This window comes from Herpailurus yagouaroundi, unplaced genomic scaffold, assembly GCF_014898765.1.
Source record: "Herpailurus yagouaroundi ecotype Mexico unplaced genomic scaffold, PumYag 77, whole genome shotgun sequence".
Classification (NCBI taxonomy): domain Eukaryota; kingdom Metazoa; phylum Chordata; class Mammalia; order Carnivora; family Felidae; genus Herpailurus; species Herpailurus yagouaroundi.
The window spans coordinates 18,196,600-18,218,187 of NW_024412388.1; the positions used below are offsets into that span (position 1 = coordinate 18,196,600).

Here is a 21,588-nt window from a genome sequence, read left to right on the forward strand (position 1 = left end):
AGGGGCTCTTAACCAAATGTCCTGCCCAGGGCACCATCCACTCACCAGGGTGAACCCAAGTGGGGGGTCTATCTACTCACCAGGGTGAACCCAAGTTTAAGAGACATTGGGTTTAGTAGGGTTTGGGGTTTTTGTTGTTGTTGTTGTTGTTGTTGTTGTTGTTTTACGTCGGGACATCTCAGAACCTTTAATTAGGCCATGCACACAGTGATGCTCCCAGAGGTACAGGGTTCATATGCAGGGCTTCCTAGACTTATTAACCAAAGATCTGTCACTCGCAAAGCCCCACAGAGAGCCAGTGATCCCCAGACACCCCCAGACACACCAGCACCACCGCACTGCACCTGCTGGAAAGACTGCTCTCGGGATCTGTGTGGCCACACAACCTTGGGGCCATATGCTCCAGCATTCTGCTACCCCTCCTCTGCCTTGCTCTGGAGTTGTTCCCAGGTGAGCCTAGCTAAAGGCGTGTACAGTGCCCTGTTCACCCGAGCACCCCCACGGCCTCCGGCACAGACCCAGAAACCTACAGGGCCTGTTGACTAACAGACGCAAATGCCGTGAGATGGGAATTATCCCCAACCACCCGTTCAAACTTCAGCAAAGGCCACACAGCACTTCTCTGGGGCAAGCGGTTCAACGCTGAGTATTCTCCACTCTCCTTCTCACCATTTCCTCAAAGAAGCTTCCAGATTCGAGCTAGGAGCCTGAGCGGCTCGCGCCAAGCAACAGCCGTCCCCTGTACGCTCATACGCCTATAGGATACGGAACAGCAGCAGCTCTAACGATAACATTTCTCGTCTAACCCTCACAGAAGCCCTACGAGACGAGACTCTTATTCCCGCTTCATAACTGGGAGACAGGCTCGGAGAGAAGAAAGGGACAGAGCCGTGACTCACGCCCAGGTCTGCTGACTCCGAAGCCTGTCCTCTTACCCACTCTCTTCGTCGGGACAGTAAGGGAAGGTGTGCAGGGGTGCCCTGAGCCAGCCCGGAGGCGGTAAGTCCCTGGTGTTCAGAGAGAGCGTGTCCCTGGAGACTATCCTGCCCCGGTTTTGAGCCCTGGAGCCCGTGAAGGCTCAACCTGCAGAACCCAAGAACCGAAGGGCAGAAGGGACTTCTCCAGTGGATTCCATCTGAGGTCTGGATCCCTTCTCCAGATCCTAAGTCTGGCACGGAAGGTTCATCTCCTGCTCCTCTCCCCCCACCCCATCTCCTTGTCCTGGACTGATGGTCAGAGTATATGCCCAATGTTGTCAGTCTCCCGGGTTGCCTGGACGTCTGACCCACTGTGGGTATGAGCCTGACCACCTGCCTGACCTCTTTGGAGGGGTCTTCTGCAGGTCAGCCTGCCCAGTGGCCAATCCTGCCTGCAGAGGACAATACCCGGGTGAGGCCTCAGATGGCGACAGGCAGACTGACCTGGCAGTTAGTTCCAGAAGTTCTAGAACCATCTGAGGAATAAGTAAGCCCTGTGAACCTTCGAACCTGTTAGGTGAAAGTAACATTAAATGCACCGGATATTAAACGTGTTAACACAAATCCTGGGCTTCGCTTTTTAAATTGGTGTGAATATTGTCACCTTCTCACCTGCTACATGCCAAACATGTATTATAAAATCTGAAAGCAACACTATGAGGCATGGACTGTCCCCACTTTGCTTCACAGATGAGGCCTTGGAGGTTCAGAGGGCTTAGTACCATGGCCAAGGTCACACAGCATGAAAACAGCATAGCTGAAGTTCAAATCCAGCAGGTCTGACCAACTCCAAAGTCTGGACTTCCAGCTTATCAGTGCAAAACTCGAACGGCCCCATGCTGCCGTGTATCCTGCTACCCCAGTAGAGATTTTATGTTATAAAAGTAGAATCATGTCGGGGCGCCTGGGTGGCTCAGTTGGATGAGCGTCCGACTTCGGCTCAGGTCATGATCTCGTGGTTCGTGAGTTCGAGCCCCGCGTCAGGCTCTGTGCTGACAGCTCAGAGCCTGGATCCTACTTCCAATTCTGTGTATCCCCCTCTCTCTCTCTCTGCCCCTCTCCCGCTCGTACTTTGTCTCTTTCTCTCTCAAAAATAAATAAGCATCAAAAATTTTTTTTAAAAAATATAGAATAATGTCAGCACCAGGATAAACACAACATCACGAGGAATGCGGAAAGATCCAGACAGTCCTGAGCCTGATTCCTAGCGGCATTTCAAGTTAGCTGTGTGGACTTAGGCAGCTCCTTAGCTGCCCTGAAACCTACCTATGAAGTAAGAATAATAATTCTTGCAACCGGGGTACTACGATGGTTGAATAGGATGCTAAGTTCCTGGTGCATAGTAGTTGCTCAATAAATATGCATTCAGCAAGTATTTCCTGAGCACCTACTATGTCACAAGGGCCCCTGGAGAGTGAGTGACCTGGCGCCATGTTCTGCCAAGCAGTGACACCCCTCCCTTTTCTGCTCATGTTGGGTCCTTTCCCAGAACCGCCTTTCAAAAGAAAGATCAGAATAATCAGGACTCACGGGAAAAGAGCCTTTTTCAGAATTTTGATGTGGTCATTGGGGTTATAATAAGCAGGTCCCGGGCCTGTTGATGTCAGTTTTAATCCACGTCCAGTTTTTGATTTAAAACAAGACGTCAATACCTTTGGCGACTGCTTCACGAGGGATTCGTTGATATTATAATGCCCTAAGAAGAAAGACATTTTAAAACAGAGTAAGGAACTTGTCCCAAATAAATAAAAAGCAGTACCTTACACCTAAGAATACATTTAATGACTATAAGGTGGGATCACTCCAAGATGGTCAAATGGGAGGGCTGCCTGAAAAATAATACCCTTTATTATTTTTTTTTAAATGTTTTCATTTATTTTTGAGACAGAGAGAGACAGAGCTTGAGCGGGGGAGGGGCAGAGAGAGGGAGACACAGAATCCGAGGCAGGCTCCAGGCTCTGAGCGGTCAGCACAGAGCCCGACGCGGGGCTCGAACTCACAGAGCGTGAGATCATGACCTGAGCTGAAGTCGGATGCTTAACCTACTGAGCCACCCAGGCGCCCCGAAAAATGGAGAACATGGGCCATGTGCATCACATACTTAGCTCATTGAATCCTCACAGAAGCCCAGCTACATGGGTAATTGTCACCTCCATTCCAAAAAGGAGGAAATGAAGACTCAGAGGTAGCGAATAATTTGCCCCCCACATTTCATCTCACTAGGAAGTAGGCCCAGTTTCCTTTGCTATAAGGTAAGAATAATTCTTCCAACAACAGTAATATTTTAGTTCCAGGCGTATAGTCGTTGTTTAGTAACTATTATGCAATCAACAAATATTTATTGAGCACCTACTACGTGGGCCCAGGGCCACCTGTCTCCAAAGTCCGTGCTTTCCCACTATGCCCTGCTTCAAGAGAGAATAAAATTAACTTGCTTCAAGGAGGAAGACAATGACCCGGGCTGGGGGGGAAGTAAAGGCAGTCTCCCCTAAATTGTCAGAAGCCCTGCAGGTGGGTGCAGGTGTTTTTCAAATGCAAAGCAGCGGTGCAGAGCGAAAGCCTTGAGGACATCTGGACCCACTACTCAGAAATTAAGGGAATTATTCAACATGCAGGAAAAGCTCTAAGCGTAGAGACTCACGTAACAGCAGTAACCGCAGTGTGAGAAGGGCTAAGTGGCCTGAATATCCAAGGCCAGGGGTACTGTCGTGGGAACAGCAGCCCGACCCGGTGGAATATGAGCCTGGACACAACAAATACGGAGACCAGAAGCCACACGGCAATGTTTTGGAAAAATAAAGGTGAGTGAAAAAAAGCAAAATAATGCCTAAAATTTCCCATACTATGATGATGTCCAGGTACAAATGGATACATCTGAATAAAAATAGGTGGGGGACACCTGGGTGGCTCAGTCAGTCGAGTGTCGTGTCGGAATTCGACTCTGGTCATGATCTCACGGTTCATGAGTTCGAGCCCCGCGTCGGGCTCTGGGCTGATGGCTCAGAGCCTGGAGCCTGTTTCAGATTCTGTGTCTCCCCCTCTCTCTGCCCCTCCCCCATTCATGCTCTGTCTCTCTCTCTCTCACAAATAAATACACCTTAAAAAAACAGATGGGAACCCAGAAAAGTGGAAGCGATTACATGAGTGTAATTAGTAATTACAGTTACACTATGGGCGGGAAAAATATTTCAAATTTTCTAAACATGGTGAAGTTGACTTTGTTTTCAATAAAAATGTACTTTTTTTTTTAAAGTGTTTTTTTTTTTAATGTTTATTTATTTTTGAGACAGAGAGAGACAGAGCATGAACAGGGGAGGGTCAGAGAGAGAGGGAGACACAGAATCTGAAACAGGCTCCGGGCTCTGAGCTGTCAGCACAGAGCCCGATGCGGGGCTCGAACCCACGGACCGTGAGATCATGACCTGGGCTGAAGTCGGACGCTCAACCGACTGAGCCACCCAGGCGCCCCAAAGATGTACTTTTCCATTGCAAAAGTACTGAAAACAATATGGTACGTATTAGAAAGATTTTATTTAAATGATAATACCAGAGGTGGGGAAAAACAGTTACCTCACAGCAGCAGGAGGAAACTAATCCCTCTGCTGAAGAACAATTTGGCCACCAATGTATACAAAAAAAAAAAAAAAACCTTAACTATTCTACATGCTTCTGACTTAGCAATTCCGCTTTAAGTAATTAATATAAGGAAATACTCTTGATTTTACACAAGCTGTGAGCTACAAGGATGTTTGCTGCCTCTCTACTTATATTGGTGATCGGTTTAAAACAACCTAAATTTCCAGTAAGAGGCCATTTGTTCCTTAACTTATGGTACTGCCATGGGATGGAATACCAAACAGCCATTTCAAAAAATGATATTCTTAGAAGGGTTTTAATAGCATGAAAAGATGTTCCCAATATATGCTAAAGTTTTAAAAAAGTTGCTTCAGATTCTGTCTCTCTCTCTCTCTCTCTCTCTTTCAAAATAAACATTAGGGGCTCCTGGGTGGCTCAGTCAGTTAAGCGTCCGACTTCGGCTCAGGTCATGATCTCACGGTCCGTGAGTTCGAGCCCCGTGTCGGGCTCTGTGCTGACCGCTCAGAGCCTGGAGCCTGTTTCAGATTCTGTGTCTCCCTCTCTCTCTGCCCCTCCCCCATTCATGCTCTGTCTCTCTCTATCTCAAAAATAAGTAAACGTTAAAAAAAAATTTTTTTTAAGAAAAATAAACATTAAAAAAAATTTTTTTAAAAAGCAGGGGGGCGCCTGGGTGCTCATTCAGTTAAGCGCCTGGCTTCTGCTCAGGTCATGATCTCATGGTTCATGAGTTTGAGCCCTACATGGGGCTCTGTGCTGACCGCTCAGAGCCTGGAGCCTGCTTCACATTCTGTGTCTCCTCCTCTATCTGCCTTGCCCAACTTGAACTTGCTCGCTCTCTCTCTCTCTCTCTCTCTCTCAAAAAATAAACATTAAAAGTTGAACCATCAGGGCGCCTGAGTGGCTCAGTGGGTTGAGCGTCCAACTTCAACTCAGGTCATGATCTCACAGTTTGTGAGTTCAAGCCCCGTGTCGGGCTCTGTGCTGACAGCTCGGAGCCTGGAGCCTGCTTCAGATTCTGTGCGTGTCTCTCTCTGTCCCTGCCCCACTAACGCTCTGTCTCTGTCTCTGTCTCTCAAGAATAAACAAACATTGAAAAAAATTTTTTTAAGTAAATGTCCAGTTTGCAGCCTTTATAATATTGGGATACATCTCTCGTATTAGGTTTATTTTTCTCTCATTCATGTGTAAATATGTATACATTTGTATATATGCTGTATAAAATATGTTTTCCCCTCCCACAGAAAGGTTAAAGCAACGCTTGATTATCAAATGCTGAAAAGCAGAAGCAGGACAAAACAGGCGCCTGTGATCTTACGGCCCAGAGAGAACCCAGTATAAGCTCTGGTGCATTTCCTTGGGGTCTTTTCCGGAGTGTGGTTGGAAAACTACTTGCTGCTGAGCCCACTGTGCAGATTCGATTCTGCAACCCCCATTTCTCAAGTGACACTTTAACACAGGTGTTTCCCTTAACTGTAAGAAGCTTCTTCTATTTTGAGGAAAAAGAGAGAGGAGGACATTCCTGATGAGCTTGGCAGATGTAAACTTTAGAAAACCCAAGCAGCAAACGTGTGGAGGTGAGCATTTGGCTCAGAATTGAAGGCGGGCGGGTCCTGGCCCTCCGCCCCTGAGGTAGGGGCCCTCAGAGCTGCTGGGACAGGGGCCCGGGCCAGCCGGGCCGCCAGTCACAGCTCCGCATCTGTTTTCCCCCAGCGGGGGAAGAAGAAACAACCAGAGGTATTTCTGAGAGGTCAGGGCTGATTGTTTCTCCCAGGAGGGCAGCTCCCCCCAGCAGGTTTCTGAGGCAGCAGGCGCCAATCCGGATGGGCCTGGATTCAGATCACCGACGGGCCCCTGGGCCTGCTTTCGAGGTGTCATTTTTTGTCTATAAGACGGGGGTCGACGATCGCAGTGGCTCACGCCTTCTGAGCACGTGACGGCATGCTGGCCGAACACCCCGCGGCATCTGGACATCATTGGCTGACAAATGGAGACCCTGTGGCACCCGGTAGGAGCTTCACAGACGTTGGTGCCCACCTCTCCCTCTCCTGCTGGGTTGTGGGCTCAGGCGGCTGGCTGAGAAGGTGCCCACCTGGGGGGGGGGGGGGGCGCGATTCGCTGGCAGGGCCTCTGGCCAAACTCCAGGGCTGCCGGCTTTGTTCTGTATAAACAAACAAGGTGGGGCTTTGCCTGTGATGATGCAAGGCCGGGAGCTTTAGCGGGGCTTAGCCTCCTAATTAGGGCTGGTTTTGTTATTCAGCTTCGGACTGATCTTCTCAGCTTTAATCGGGATTTGGTGAAATCTGAAGTGTGCTGCAACTTTATCCACACCCCCCTCCTCCCTGTTCCTCCCCTCAGCTCTGGGGCTCACGGCTCCCTCGGGGCAGGGCGGGGGGGGGGGGGGCGTCTTCAGGACCCAGCGGGCAGGTGACAAGGGCTCCCGGAATACCAGTGGCAGCATCACCAGACCTCTCTCTGGAAACCTCTGGCTGAGGCAGGAAGCGGGGAGCGGGTCTGAGCGAACAGACGTCTCCCAGCCCAGGGAGGAAGACGCCTGCAAGCCCCCTCTTGGGGCAGTTCCAGAAGTCACGAGGGGCTCACAGGGGCAGCAGCCTCCTCAGTCAGACACCTCTGGACTTAGGCCTGCCATGTGTTAGCTGCGTGACACCAAGCAGGTCACTTCCACTCTCGGAGCCCCCTCTCCTCACCTGAAATGCGGGCCCACGAGGAAGACAGGTGTGTGAGGGCTGCACAGAAAATACTTAGCACCGAGTAGGTGCTCAGTAAACGGAGCTACTGTCCGTCGGTCAGTGACTAGTTGATGAAGTCAGCTCTGGGCTCAGGAGGAAAGGAAGGATCTGGACACTCAGCGTATTGAGGGCCCCGTTGGCCCCGGATGGCACCTGGGGCGTGTGAGCGTGCACACTTCTGAGGCGAGAAGCCGCTTCCCCAGCTGGCTGCCCAGGGAAGCTGCACCCGGTCCTGAAAGGGGAGGCCAGCGAAGCTCCTCTGGGGGCCATTTCCAGAGCAGCGCCTTCTCCCCAGCCTTCTCCTTTTTGTTCAACACCTGCTCAACATCCCCTTTCCCCCAAAGCCTAACTCCTTCCGAAGAGACTCACTCCGGAGCAGTGGTGCCCTGCGGAGCAGATCTGGTCCATCAACCCTTAGGTCAAGGCCAGTGCAAGGTGGCTGCTTACCTGGGGCAGGTCCTGTGTCAGTGATAGTGAAAAATCCTCTCTGGGTTTTGGACATAAACCCGGCTCGGGCACAGACGTTGTTTCTTTGCTTGCAGCAAGAGACAGAGGCCTGGGGACAGGGGAGAAAACAAGCACGGTGTGCCCAATGCCTTCCCTTTCTTTCTCTTTGTCATCAAGCCCAGACAAGGGGCACACTGGGGTAAAAAAAAAAAAAAAAAAAGAAAGAAAAAAAAAGAAAAAAAAAAATCTGTTTAAGCCTGTCCTCACAAAATGAACTGACGTGAACGGAAAAGGTCCCAGTGCCTTTTCGGTCGCCTCAGCTAGAGCGGTCCGCGAGTTTGTGACCACCCTCAGATGTCTGGTCACCCAACATGGCGCAGAGGACCGTGCCCGGAAGAGAACCCGAAGACCTGGCTGCCAGGCCCGCGTCTGCCCCACACGGGGCGTGATTCTGCACGAGGTGTTCAATTTCTCTGAACTTGGGTTTTCTCACCTGTAAAGCAGACCCGATAATCCCTGCTCTACTCGATGGAGTTTATGCTGGTGACAGACTTCGTCTATAGGACGGGGATTTTTCTGTAAGTCTGCGACACCACACATGCACGTTATTTTCATAATTTTTTCTATGCCTTTCGTTCCTTTCAATACACTTAGTCCTAGATATCTCCACCCTGATTCTGTACTGTTCAAACAGCCCTTCTATAAACGCAGGATTTGGGGCACACCAGGGCGTCATGTAATTTAAGATTACGATCAGATTTACAACGCTCCCTTGTCCTGACTTTTCTGGACCGACCAGAAATCAAGCATTTTGACTGATCCATCCACCACCCACCCTCCCCCCCCCCCCCCCACCACCCCCGCCGGGGCCGCCCAAGAACACTGAGATCATTCTTCTGTGATACGTGAATCATAAATATTTTAAATGCCAATTGGCAGTCAGTCCCCTGTATTCATTAGATAAAGGTGCAATAAAAATCGGATATGCCATGACCGGGCCTATTTACTGAACAAGTGAAACTATGTGCTGGGGCCCAGATGGTTTGATTTTCCGAGATACTCCTTTGTCAAGAAAATGTTTCGCGAGAAGTGCAGATGGCCTTTCGATTTTGTGTTTACAAAGGCGGAGGAATTTAGCTTTTCCCGGGGTCCTAATGGCTAGAATGCATGCAGGGAGGACAAACAAAAACATCGGGTGGAGAGGCTAATTACTGGACAGAGGGCCAGGGGCCAGGCTGCCTGGAGAGGAAGTAATCACACAGTACCACGAAAAAGGAGCCGAATAGAGAGGCGGGGGGGGGGATTGTGGTAAGCAGAGGGGAAGAGAGGCCCCGCCAGACCTCACTGCACCGCGTGGCTAACAGGATTAGCGCAGTTCTGCTTCTTGCCAGTTGACTCAACCATTGTTCTCCGGGTCTGAAAAAAGCCTCCGGTAGACAAAACACGATCTCGGCCTTATTCCTCCCCCAGACAGAAAAACAACTGCAAAAGGGAGCATTTTTGTCACTGGAAGATTTCACCATGAGACGAGGAAAACAGTCCACTCCGCTAGCAGGTTGGGGGAAAAAGAAGAAATGAAACAGGAAGAAAATCCAAGATACAGTGGAGTAGAAAACGCGCGTGTACTGTGGATAACGTAATCCTACTGCTGGAAGGAGGGATGGGGGAGGAGGAGAATGTGAACGAAACTGCACCTGTTTTGAATGGCGGTTTGCTTCGGAGAGCGGAATCACAAGAGGCTTCTACTTTCCTAGCTCAAGCATTTCTATAATGCTCGAATATGTTTTAGGAGGAGCATGGACGCTTTTCACAGTCACATTAAAACCATAATCAACAAAAAAACATGCACTTGAAATGGATCCGTTGGCAGAAGGTCCGAACTCTGTCTTGGGAAGCGGTCTTTTCTAGATGAGCAGCTACACGCTACTGGGGGTAATTCCTTCAATGTCATAAACACTTATCGCCAAGTGCTTGGCATGCCAGGCCCTGCACGGGGCACCGGAGATGTGAAGTGAAGGAGCACCCAGTGGGCTGGGGAGGCAGGTGTGTGAAACACTAAGTACCTGTGTCAGGAATGGCAAAGGCATTTTGCGGTGGCCAAGAACCTTTATTACCACTTTCTTGGACCGGGCCTTGACCTCTCTCCTGTTAGTGTAAGAGCCTTCTAACTGGTTTTTCAAAAGCCACTCCTCGCCCACACCACGGTCCCTTCTCCATATGGCTGCTGGAGGGAGCTTTTTAAAAAAGTGCATCAGGGGGCGCCTGGGTGGCACAGTCGGTTAAGCGTCCAACTTCAGCCAGGTCACGATCTTGCGGTCCGTGAGTTCGAGCCCCGCGTCGGGCTCTAGGCTGATGGCTCAGAGCCTGGAGCCTGTTTCCGGTTCTGTGTCTCCCTCTCTCTCTGCCCCTCCCCCGTTCATGCTCTGTCTCTCTCTGTCCCAAAAATAAATAAAAAACGTTGAAAAAAAATAAAAAAAAAAATAAAAAAGTACATCAGATGATGTCATCTCACACCCCTCACCGCCCCCCCTCCAAAGTCTTCCCACAGAGAATAAAATTAAAGATCCCTCCCAGGGTCTTTAGGGTCCTGAGTGAACTGGCCCCTGCCTATGTGTCTGGCTTCCCCTTCTCCCCTCTCCTAGCTAATGCTACTCTAGCCACCTTCTTGTAGTTCCCAGAGCTAAGCTGCTTACTGTCCCAGGACCTTTGCACATGCTGTTCCCTCAACTCTGCCTCTCCCTTCAGTCCTCGGGTCAGCCTCAGAGCCTTCTCTGACCACCCAATCTAACCCAATCTGAAGTACATGATACTGCTAATTTTATAAATTATAAAATTTATAATCAGGGACGCCTGGGTGGCCCAGTCGGTTAAGCGTCCGACTTCGGCTCAGGTCAGGATCTCATGGTCCGTGAGTTCGAGCCCCGCGTCGGGCTCTGGGCTGACAGCTCAGAGCCTGGAGCCTGTTTCAGATTCTGTGTCTCCCTCTCTCTGCCCCTCCCCCGTTCATGCTCTGTCTCTCTCTGTCTCAAAAATAAATAAACATTAAAAAAATTTTTTTAATATTTATTAAAAAAAATAAAAATAAAACTTATAATCAATAATTTTATATTGATTTGATGTTGAAATAATGTTTTGAATATACTGAGCTAAATAGAATATGCTATTAAAATTATTTCACCTATGCCTTTTTACTTTTCAATGTGGCTACTGGGAAAATTTAAATGATGTATGTGGCTCCCATTATATTTCTATTGAACAGTGCTGGCCTCACAGGCTTATATTGCTTTGAGCACATTACAATTGATTTGACCACTCACAGAAGGTGGGCAGGGGCCTTGTAGTCAGAAAAACAAGTATTACTTGAAAGTGTTATAAAAGAAAAAGGAGGGGCGCCTGGGTGGCTCAGTCGGTTAAGCATCGGGCTCTCGATTTCCGCTGAGGTCATGATCTCACCATTTGTGAGACGGAGCCCCTTGGTCAGGCTCTGTGCTGACAGTGGAGAGGAATTCTCTCTCCCTCTCTTTCTGCCCCTCCCTTGCTCTCACTCTCTCTCTCTCTCTCTCTCTCTCTCTCTCCCAAAATAAATAAATATTTAAAAAAGGACATTAAAGATGAAGTATTCGGGGCGCCTGGGTGGCGCAGTCGGTTGGGCATCCGACTTCAGCCAGGTCACGATCTCACGGTCCGTGAGTTCGAGCCCCGCGTCGGGCTCTGGGCTGATGGCTCAGAGCCTGGAGCCTGTTTCCAATTCTGTGTCTCCCTCTCTCTCTGCCCCTCGCCCGTTCATGCTCTGTCTCTCTCTGTCCCAAAAATAAATAAACGTTGAAAAAAAAAAAATTAAAAAAAAAAAAAAAAAGATGAAGTATTCTAAGACCAAAACATTTTGCAGCATGGCATAGTGATATTAATACCTTATGTACAATTCACGTCTTATGTTCTCACACTTGATGTCTTATTTGCTTTTTATAATAACCCCATAGGGCCAGTATAATTGATTCCATTTTACAGCTGAGGCTCAAGAAGTGACGTGACTTCCCCAGAGACAGTTCTGCTGATCTCCATGTATAGTGGAACCCTGTGCGCCCAGGGCTGTGCCAAGCGCTCAGCATCCATGACCTAATTTAACATTTGCATTAATACCACGAAGTGGACATGTGTCCCCATTTTACAGATCAACAAACTGAGTCCCGAAAGCTGAAGGGACTTGCCCAGAGCCACACAGAAAGTGGCAGAGGGGACATTTGAACCTGGCTCCATCTCTGAACCATTAATCATACCGTTCTGCCTCCGTGACTACATAGTGGGGCGTTACTGTTAAAAAAAAACAATTTCTGATACGGAAATATCAGGTGGAAAATAAGGTGGTAAATACCTATTGTCACAGATGAGAAAAGTGCCCCAGAAAGATTCTAGGGCAGGAGTGATGACCGTGTTTTCCAGGGACTGGTCTTCCCACTGCTCCGCCCTGACCTCCAGGGTTGCTCACATCTTTCTCCAGGTTCTGCAAATTCTCTCTAAAGGCCTTGCCCAGCTTCAGGTACCCACTGGGCAGTCAACAAATACTAACTGATTTACTAATTGCATTAAAATGATATTTCCCAAAGCATCGTTGTCCCCCCCCCCCCCCCCCGCCTTCATTTATTTTAGTAAAGCATTCATTCGATACATATTTAACAAGCATACCCAACATCTTACATTGTAATGGTTTGGTGCAGGAGTTTCAGATTTGAGGGCTTTCGCAAAACTTGGCAACTGAAACATGCTGGAACAGGAATTACTGAAGTCTTTCTTCGAAACAAAATGTGATGGGATAGTGTACGCGTTAGCTGCAGGGTGTTTAGAAATGATGGTGTCCAGCCGGGCACGCTGTAAGGGGAAAGCCAAAGGCATCAGCAGTCTTACATAATCTGGGGGCCCCAAAGGACAGACGTCAAGGGGATGATGCCCAGCACTACGTCCAAAAGCAGTTTGTAAAAGCTGAAACTCTAGCCAGTAACAACGATAAACTGACCTCAGGCTTTGAGGATTTGCTCTTGGAGGATGCGAGTTCTGGCCTGTTTTAACTTCTGTAAACTAACTCAAGTTATTCATCTTATATTTGGGACTTGGCAAAAATAATGTTGCCATAAATGCATTGCCACCCAATCCCATTTGAGGCCACTTATTCTTGACTCATCAGCTGTTGGGTAATTCATATGATGGGAAGCTTTCGACTTTCTTCCTCCAGCCAAGGCTTTCCTTCTGAGTAAAACCCCACGTCTTACTTCTAAGATTAAGTAATCTGAATTGCTCAAATAACAAGTTTGCTTCTAATGTCTTAAAGGCACAAGGGTCCATGGGGCTTGCTGTCCACCTGTGCCTCCGATCCCTGACCTAATGGCTGATTTCAAAAAACCCTACAATATCTTTCTGTTTCAGTAGAACTGATCTTACTCCTTCCAGGAAGCCACAATAAACTATTTTCAGTTAAAAAAAAAAACACAAAAACAAACAGAATCAATGTTTGCCAAATGAAAAGGGGCAAAAGCCATAGAAACTTGGTGATAACATCACTTTACCCTAGGATGGTATGGCAAGTATTGGAGTCTGATAAAACAAACGAGAAAATTCTCATTATTTTATGGTTAAAAGCTTGAGAACACTGCTCTGGGTTTTCCTCAGCGGGATAGGGGTCACTACCTATACAAGCACAGCGAGTGGGTGAGGCTGTGGGAAGGCACGAACCCCCACCCCCACCAACTTCTCGCCCTTGCTCGGTTGCAGTGGGTCCCAACATTCAGTCTATGGACCACCGATGGTACGTGGGTGGATGTGCTCCCAGGGGCAAGAATGTTCTTGTCCAGAGTCCCAGCTGTTCAGAGTCGAGCCTGGGTTCAAGTCCCAAGTCGGCCTCCCCCTGTGTCCGGATTCACCGATGTTCCCAGAAGGAAGGTCACCCCAGCCCTGTATGCACTTTGCCTTTGAGTTTTGGGCAATAGTTAACTGAGTACTTTCCACGGGTTGTTGCATTTAATCCTCATGAAAAACCTGGGGAGTGGTTATTGTGATTATCCCGAATTTACAGATGAGGAGACTGGACTTTCTCCATCAGATGAGGAGTGGAACCAACATTATCACCCAGGCAGTCTGCCCCTACTATATGGTATGGATTAGATACCTCATTCTTTTTTTTTTTTTTTATGTTTATTTATTTTTTTAATTTTTATTATTTTTTTTAATGTTTATTTATTTTTGAGACAGAGAGAGACAGAGCATGAACGGGGGAGGGGCAGAGAGAGAGGGAGACACAGAATCGGAAGCAGGCTCCAGGCTCTGAGCCATCAACCCAGAGCCTGACATGGGGCTCGAACTCACGGACCGCGAGATCGTGACCTGAGCTGAAGTTGGACGCTCAACCGACTGAGCCACCCAGGCGCCCCAATGTTTATTTATTTTTGAGAAAGAGCAAGTGGGGGAGGGGCAGAGAGAGAGGGAGACAGAGGATCCAAAGTGGACTCTGCGCTGACAGCAAGTCCTACGTGGGGCTCGAGCTCACAAACCGTGAGATCATGACCTGCGCCAAAGTCAGACGCTCAACCGACAGAGCCATCCAGGCGCCCCTAGATGTCTCATTTTATTTTATTTTATTTTATTTTAAAATTTTTTTTCAACGTTTATTTATTTTTGGGACAGAGAGAGACAGAGCATGAACGGGCGAGGGGCAGAGAGAGAGGGAGACACAGAACCGGAAACAGGCTCCAGGCTCTGAGCCATCAGCCCAGAGCCCGACGCGGGGCTCGAACTCACGGACCGCGAGATCGTGACCTGGCTGAAGTCGGACGCTTAACCGACTGCGCCACCCAGGCGCCCCTAGATGTCTCATTTTAAAGAGGAATGGGTCAAAAGGAATAAAGCAATACACGTTTTCATTTACAAGCTGGCCAGCGGATAAATGACTGTGGAAGGTTCTAGTTCAAGAAGAATCGCTATGCTCTCTCTCCTCTGCCCACTAGGCAAGACCCATCTTTCCTCTTTCCTCTTCACTCCAAAGGAAGAGGGTGGGAAGGTGAAACCCTCCCTGGTGGTACTGTCTGTAGCATTTCCATCCTGAGTCACTCAACAGATTAGGCAAGAGCGTTTTTCTAAAGCACTCTTTCCCAAAGTGTTTCTTGGCATGCGAGGTGCATAAGGTAAGTGAGTGTTGGCGGTCGCAGCAGCAGGGGGAGAGTTCCAGAGCCAAATAAACTTGAGAGGGTCTCACAGCATCTTCCCATTTTGAAGATTCATAATACCCGCCGCCATATTAAGTGCCCTGAGAAGTCCTACAATAAAGAAGCCCAACTATATTTAACTAGGCCTTCCAGAACCACTCCTGCCACCATGCAAATACAGAAAGGCCATGGAAGTCTCCTCCCACCAGACTGACTGCTGTGTCATGAATAATTCTGGAACAAAGATTTAGAATATGCTAATGAAGCTCTTTAAATTACTTGGACTTAGAGAGAGCACAGGTCCCCTCCAAAGGTTGGGTGTAGTGGTTCCAACAACCATCAGGAAGTTTCTAGAATTTATAGATCCACAGAGTGTTTTGGTCAGCCTCACCTACAATCGCGCTCCTCCTGGCCAGACCGGGGTCAGTCAGGCAGATCTTTCTCTGACAAGGGCTGCTTTTAATTCATTCAGAGTCTTCAGATCGGAAAAAGAGGAGGTAACTAACGAATCTGAAAGTTACCAAGTGGGGGGCAGAGGCACGAAATTGCATCTGCGCAGAAAGCTAGGTGAGATGTGGGATCTCCTAATAGATCTCCCCCAGCCACTGCCGGCTGCTTCCAGGAACCCAAATGTCTAAAAAAAGAAATTCCCATATCCATCAAATCGGGGAGGGGAAGCCGGCACCACTCAACGGCCTGCGTTCTTTTTGGGTTTGGTCTCAATGTTTTAAAGACCCCACAGGCGTGATTCGATTCTGTAACACTCCGACCTTCCCTTGGGCCTCTTCTCCTCCAGACAGCCCAGCCTCATCGTTTGGAAAGTTACCGCACGCAAAGCCTAGTCGGGAGGAATTGACCGGCCACGAACGTCTCAGAGAAAACCTAGGTGTTGCAGGAGCTATTGTTTGTGACTCAGGTGGTAACACTCATGATATTTAGCATGTTTACAATGCTCCCAGTTTCAAAGAGCATTTTGCTCATTGCAATTTGCCCAGAGCCTCCAGGGAGTCTCCACTTTTATGAGGCAACTGGGACACAGAAGGGTGACGTGCTTGAGGCCACGTCGAGCATCCACAGCTGAGTCAGGATCAGGTCTTCAGTCTTGTCTCCGGTGCCAGAGCCTGGTGAGGTGGCATTTCTGTTGCAGATTACTTTCAGGTCTCTTTGTTTGCAGGGCGTGGTTCCTCTGTAAGCTCACTGGGGGCATGTGTGACTTCAAGGGCTTTGCTGATGGGGAGCTAGCTCCAAAGTCAACTCGCTCCTTGAGTACTCACCTCTGCCAAACTCAAATTCCAGTAAGTGGCTGCATTCAGTGTGTCTTAAATGGACCCTTTGTGTGTTGTTTTCTTTGTTTTTTTGTTTTTTTTTTTTAAATCCATTCCAATGTCAGGCATTATAATACATCTTTGCAAGAGATAATTAAAAAAAATTTTTTTTAATGTTTATTTTTGAGAGAGAGGGGGGCGGGGAGAGACAGAGCACAAGCAGGGGAGGGGCAGAGAGAGAGGGAGACATAGAATCCGAAGCAGGCTCTGGGCTCTGAGCTGTCAGCACAGAGCCCGACACGGGGCTCACACCCGCCAACCACGAGATGGTGACCTGAGCTGAAGTCGGATGCTCAACCGACTGGGCCACCCAAGTGCTCCTTGAGGTATTTTAATATTTAAAGGGACAGATGGCATACCATGTTTTGGTGATGCAAGTTTGGGTTTGCTTTCTTTTTCACTTTCCTACCTCAGCCGGTCTTACCCTAGTTTGGCCCTTTTCTTCTTGCCAATTTACAAAGGTTCGAATAAAGAACAAGAAAATCCTGCCCCAGCCTGTTCAGCGACATTGGGCCTTCATAGAGTTCCTTGATTCTTAGAGCCATCCACCAACATAAAGACCCTCATTGCACAAAGAAGGGAAATAGGGAGGGGAGGACGATCGCCGCATTTCAGGCCTGCTGCCTGCTTTCTTTCTGCCCCCATCAGATTTCTCAATATCTTGAATAACCCAATGAGACCGAGCGGTGTAAAACCTCATATTAGAGTGAGATCTTTTCCCCGGAACCTAAAAATCTCAGGAAAACATCTGCTTAGTCCACTCCGTGATGACAGAATTGATGGTGGATGATCAGGTCCTGGATCTCCCTCTGGCCTCTCTTCCCACTCTGGCAACGTCTAGCAGGGGAGGGGAATTACTTAAAGACACAGGCTCTAATTTACCTGCGTGACACGTGAGGTGGCAGTCATGCTCCTAATTAGAACCACGGCATTTGGAGAGAAGGGACCAGATGACCAACACGTGTTTACGCAAGGAGCAAAGGAAATTACTGATCCCGCTAGTGGCCTCACTCAAGGAGGGGGTTCTCACCATAGAGGGAAAAGTGCACGTCCCTTTCTTAGACAGCGAGACACTGTTGAACACCGGAGATTGGTGAATGACATCGTAGAAGCCAGGACCCGGGATATTATCCTGAAAGGGAGAGAACGTGGTGTCACTGGGATCCACTCATTTCCGCTGTGCTCTTCTGCGAGCTTTACATCCATTACATCCACGCTCAGCCTCAGTGTAACCCTCCAGGATGGCACCACCACTTTCCCGGTGACGGCTCGGCTCTACCGTTTCCTAGCCTGCCCAGTCACTGTCTCAGTGACCAAGCGCTGGGGTTGGAATTCCAGCCCAGGTCTGGGACCCCCAAAGCCCTGACTCTCCCTCCACCATGCTGCCCTGCATTCTAGAAGAATGCTATTGTTTTGTCATGGCATTAGAGAAGTGAGCACAAGATGGGATGCTAAGTATAGCTGATGCGTGAGTCAGCGTGTGCTGATTGGGTCCGCCAAGCCCAAGGTGAGGGACCGATGACCGCTGTCGCGTTAACCGCACCCACCTGACTCAGCTTCCTCCTCAGCCTTTCAGAGGAGAAAGCAGGGAGCGTTTCTGTTTACAGAGCAAAACGAAACAAAAACAACCTTCCTCCCAAACAAGTCCCTTTCTAATTCTCAAACAAAAGGAGGCAGGCTCACGAGGCTCAAATGCTAAACGACGGAGGTAAGAGAGAGAGGAATAAACAAACGCTTGATTTCTAAGCTCATTTCTGCTTTTGCAGCTAATTGGACTTTCGGCTCATTTCCCAGGCAAGTTACCAGGGGGAAGTATATGCTGACGGAAGTTGGCCAAGCAAGTGGCATGAAATGAAAAGGATGTTCCGTTGACTTGAGAGTTTACCGGGTGCCTACTCGATGCCACAAGCTTTTCAAAGGTTGCTTCATTTAATGCTCTGACAAGGAAGGGGCTACTGTCCCCATTTTACAGGTGGAGACACCGAGGCACGTGGGGATGCATTTCTCCAACACCCCACTGCTACTAACGGCCGTACCTGAATTCAATGCTAAGGGCATGATGAACGCAAACCCTTTGCAGTGGGGGTGTTAGCAGGCCCATTTTAAGGAAAGGAAGGCCCAGAGGCATTGGGTCCACATTTAGTAAATGGTGAAGCCCAGATTTAAATCCGGGCAGCCGGACTGCAGACTTGCTCTCCCCAACCTCTGTCACCCAGGCTCGTTGTCTCCACAATCCCTACCCCTCTCCTCCGGGCAGAAAGAAAGCTTAAGGGGCCACCAGGGCTTTCCAGGACTTTCCAGTCTGGCCTGAGAAGTGTGTGATTAAGGTTTAATATTTGGGATAGGGCCATCAGTCAGTGAGATTAATAGGTTCTTCTGTGCTGAATTTTAAACGCAGGGAATCCTTTGAGCCTCGCTTAAAGCAAGTGGGTGAAGGGGCACAGATTCCCACTTTGTAGGTGATGGTGATCTTGGGTGTAGAGTGCAGGCTGATCACCAGGGAGAATGGGGTAGGCCATGAGACGTGCAGCAGAATCAGGTGCACCAGCGCCCTAGGCCGAGTCCCGCACGTGGGAGAAGATTCGAGGAACTACCGAAAACAAGGAAGAGATTTTTCTAGGGGGCTGTTTGTAGGGCTAGCATTTATTTATTGAGTGGCCACTCACTGTGTGCCAGGCACTGTTCTGAGCACTTTATTTTTTTTTTTAAGTGTATGAGAGAGAGAGAGAGAGAGAGAGAGAGAGCAAGTGGGGGGAGAGAGAGAATCCCAAGCAGGCTCTACACCATAGAGTCCAACAAGGGGATCAATCTCAAGACTGTGACATCATGACCTGAGCAGAAATCAAGAGTCAGACACTTAATCAACTGAGCCACCCAGGCACCCCTGAGTACTTTATGATTTTTTTTTTTAAGTAGGCTCCACCGAGCGTGGAGCCCAACGCAGGGTTTGAACTCACGACCCTGAGATCGAGACTCGGATGCTTAACCACCTGAGTCACCCAGTTACCGGCAGTAACTCATTTAATCCCCATTTTAAAGACAGAAGGACAGGACCAAAAGAGATAAGGCTCAAGGTCACATGGCTAGTAACTGTCAGAGCCCGAATTTGAACCCAGGGGGTCTTAGTACAAAGTCAACTCTTTTTTTATAGATTGAGGGATAACTGACACATAACATTCTATTAGTTTCATGTATACGGTGTAATGATTCAATATATTTATACATTGGACAGTGATCACCCGGTAAGTCCAATAAACAGCTGTCACCATACAGTTAAGGATTTTTTTCCTGTGATCAGAGCTTTTAAGATCTACTCTCTTAGCAACTTCCCAATATGCAATACAGTGTTATTAACGGTAGTTGCCATGCTGTATGATACGTCCCCGTGACTTTTTTATTTTGTGATTGGAATTTTGTGCCTTTTCATTTCCTTCACCCATTTTGCCCATCTCCACCAAACATACAGAATCCACTACTCTTTTTTAATTATTTTAACGTTTATTTTTGAGACAGAAGGAGACAGAGTGCGAGTGGGGGAGGGGCAGAGAGAGAGGGAGACACAGAATCTGAAACAGGTTCCAGGCTCTGAGCCATCAGCACAGAGCCCGATGCAGGGCTCGAACCCACGGACCGTGAGATCATGACCTGAGGCGAAGTCAGACGCTCGACCGACGGAGCCACCCAGGTACCCCCAGAATCCACTACTCTTAAGCATTAAACCAAACTAATGTTCAAATGCGAAGGTGTAGGATAGAAGAAAAACAAAAATCCTCCTGCGTTTTGAATCCGCAAATTCCCGTCTCGGTGCTGCTACATGCGCCAACTGACTTTCAGCAAGTCGCCCCTCTGGGCCTCAGTTTTCTTATTTGCAAATCAGAGACATGGGGCCACACGCCTTTCTTTGGGTGCCTCTTAGCTTGGAGAGTCCCTAAGTCCAGGGAAAGCTGAAGCAGGACATGTACTCGCGACTCTTCCAGGTTTAAACAGTGAACGAGGAAGACGCACCCCCCTCGCCCCTAGTTTACTGCTACGCTCGACGCCCGCCATCAGTTTCCCACCAATTTTCTGGGCACCTACGTGTCTGAGGGGCTAGAGTTGCCCAATAAAAGCTACTCCGTCCCACCCTGCCCAGGTGAGTTTGAATTTCAGATAACTACAAACGATCTTAGTGTAAGTACGTCCCCCGCAGTTTGGGGGGACATAGTGATACTAAAATAGTTGTTCGCCATTGATCTGAAATTCTACATTAACTAGAAATCCTGCGTTTTTCTTTGCTCGACCTGGCAACCCCACTGGACCTAGCTCATGTTTTCATTCTGCTGTGTTGCAAACTGGTTGGAGGCCAGGCCAAATATGAAGAGGGCTGTCACCTCTTAGCCTGGAGGGACAGAGTGCTGCCCGTTTGCTCTGAAGGAATGTCTGAGAAGAGCTGTCCAGGCAGCAGTCTGCTGGAGCTGGCCCGTGGCAGCTCCAGAGGGGGACTGTTAGAATGTCAGAGGTTTTGCTAGTGGCCCCGGGTGGGGGTATTTACACCACAGAAATTGGCAAATGCTATCAATCAGAACATCCCCCCCTTCGCGGAGGGGACAGCTGGTCTACCAGCCCACCGCTACCTTCACATGACTCCCAGCTAGGTTTCTAAGCTCCTCGGAGGGAAATGTCCAAATGCAGAGCCTTCAGGCCCTCTCCGGCAACTGCTAGAAGTGGTGAATGGCTCTCTGGGCGGGCAATAAAAAGTCAGACCTTTCACCTCTGGGATGACAGTTCACATGACTAACCTTTCGTGGCTTCGGTGAGTTGAGGCCTCTCAGAGCAGATCCCAGAAATAAGAATCCAGACTGCAACTGGGGTGAACTTAGCCGCCTTGGTTTCTTGGCCAAGACCACCCCCAGAGGGCAAAAATAAGCAAAGCAAAAATGGGTGTGGGAAGGGAGAAGGGAAGAGAATTATCGATCTCAGCCCTACCAGCTGCCTATCGAGCACTGAGAGAACTATGTGGATGTCATACCTGTTGTCTCCCTGGCCTGCCCCAAAGTGTGAGGATTAATTGAGTCAATACACGCAGAGGGGTGAGAGCCGGTGCGTGGCCACCCTCATCCTCGTTTCTACCTCTGCATTGCCCACGCCAGCCGCAATGGAGCCGAACCTTCCCGTGGAGGTTAAAGACCTGGAGAGTGGAATTAAGCAAGAGAGGACTGGCTCATGTGCTCCCATCCCTCCACCCAACACACACCTGGGTGACGTTTGGCTGAAACGCACTTTGAGAGCCCTTCTGAAGGATTAAAGTCCCGGAAGGCAGCCTGTG

At 48.9% G+C, this 21,588-nt stretch overlaps 1 protein-coding gene across 10 annotated transcripts in view; it reads right to left on the minus strand.

Moving 5' to 3' along the window:
• Positions 1-21,588, minus strand: part of STPG1 (sperm tail PG-rich repeat containing 1) — a 62,473-nt gene that overhangs the window by 9,602 nt on the left and 31,283 nt on the right. For 8 of the 10 annotated variants that reach the window (XM_040465022.1, XM_040465034.1, XM_040464983.1 and 5 more), the window contains 5 exons: positions 21,292-21,450; positions 17,314-17,415; positions 12,464-12,634; positions 7,769-7,877; positions 2,508-2,673 (listed from right to left, as the gene is read on the minus strand). In XM_040465022.1, the coding sequence (XP_040320956.1) occupies positions 2,508-2,673; positions 7,769-7,877; positions 12,464-12,634; positions 17,314-17,415; positions 21,292-21,450 (707 nt within the window). The remainder of the gene's footprint in view (positions 1-2,507; positions 2,674-7,768; positions 7,878-12,463; positions 12,635-17,313; positions 17,416-21,291; positions 21,451-21,588) is intronic. The other 2 variants (XM_040465037.1, XM_040465044.1) reach the window with 2 other exon arrangements.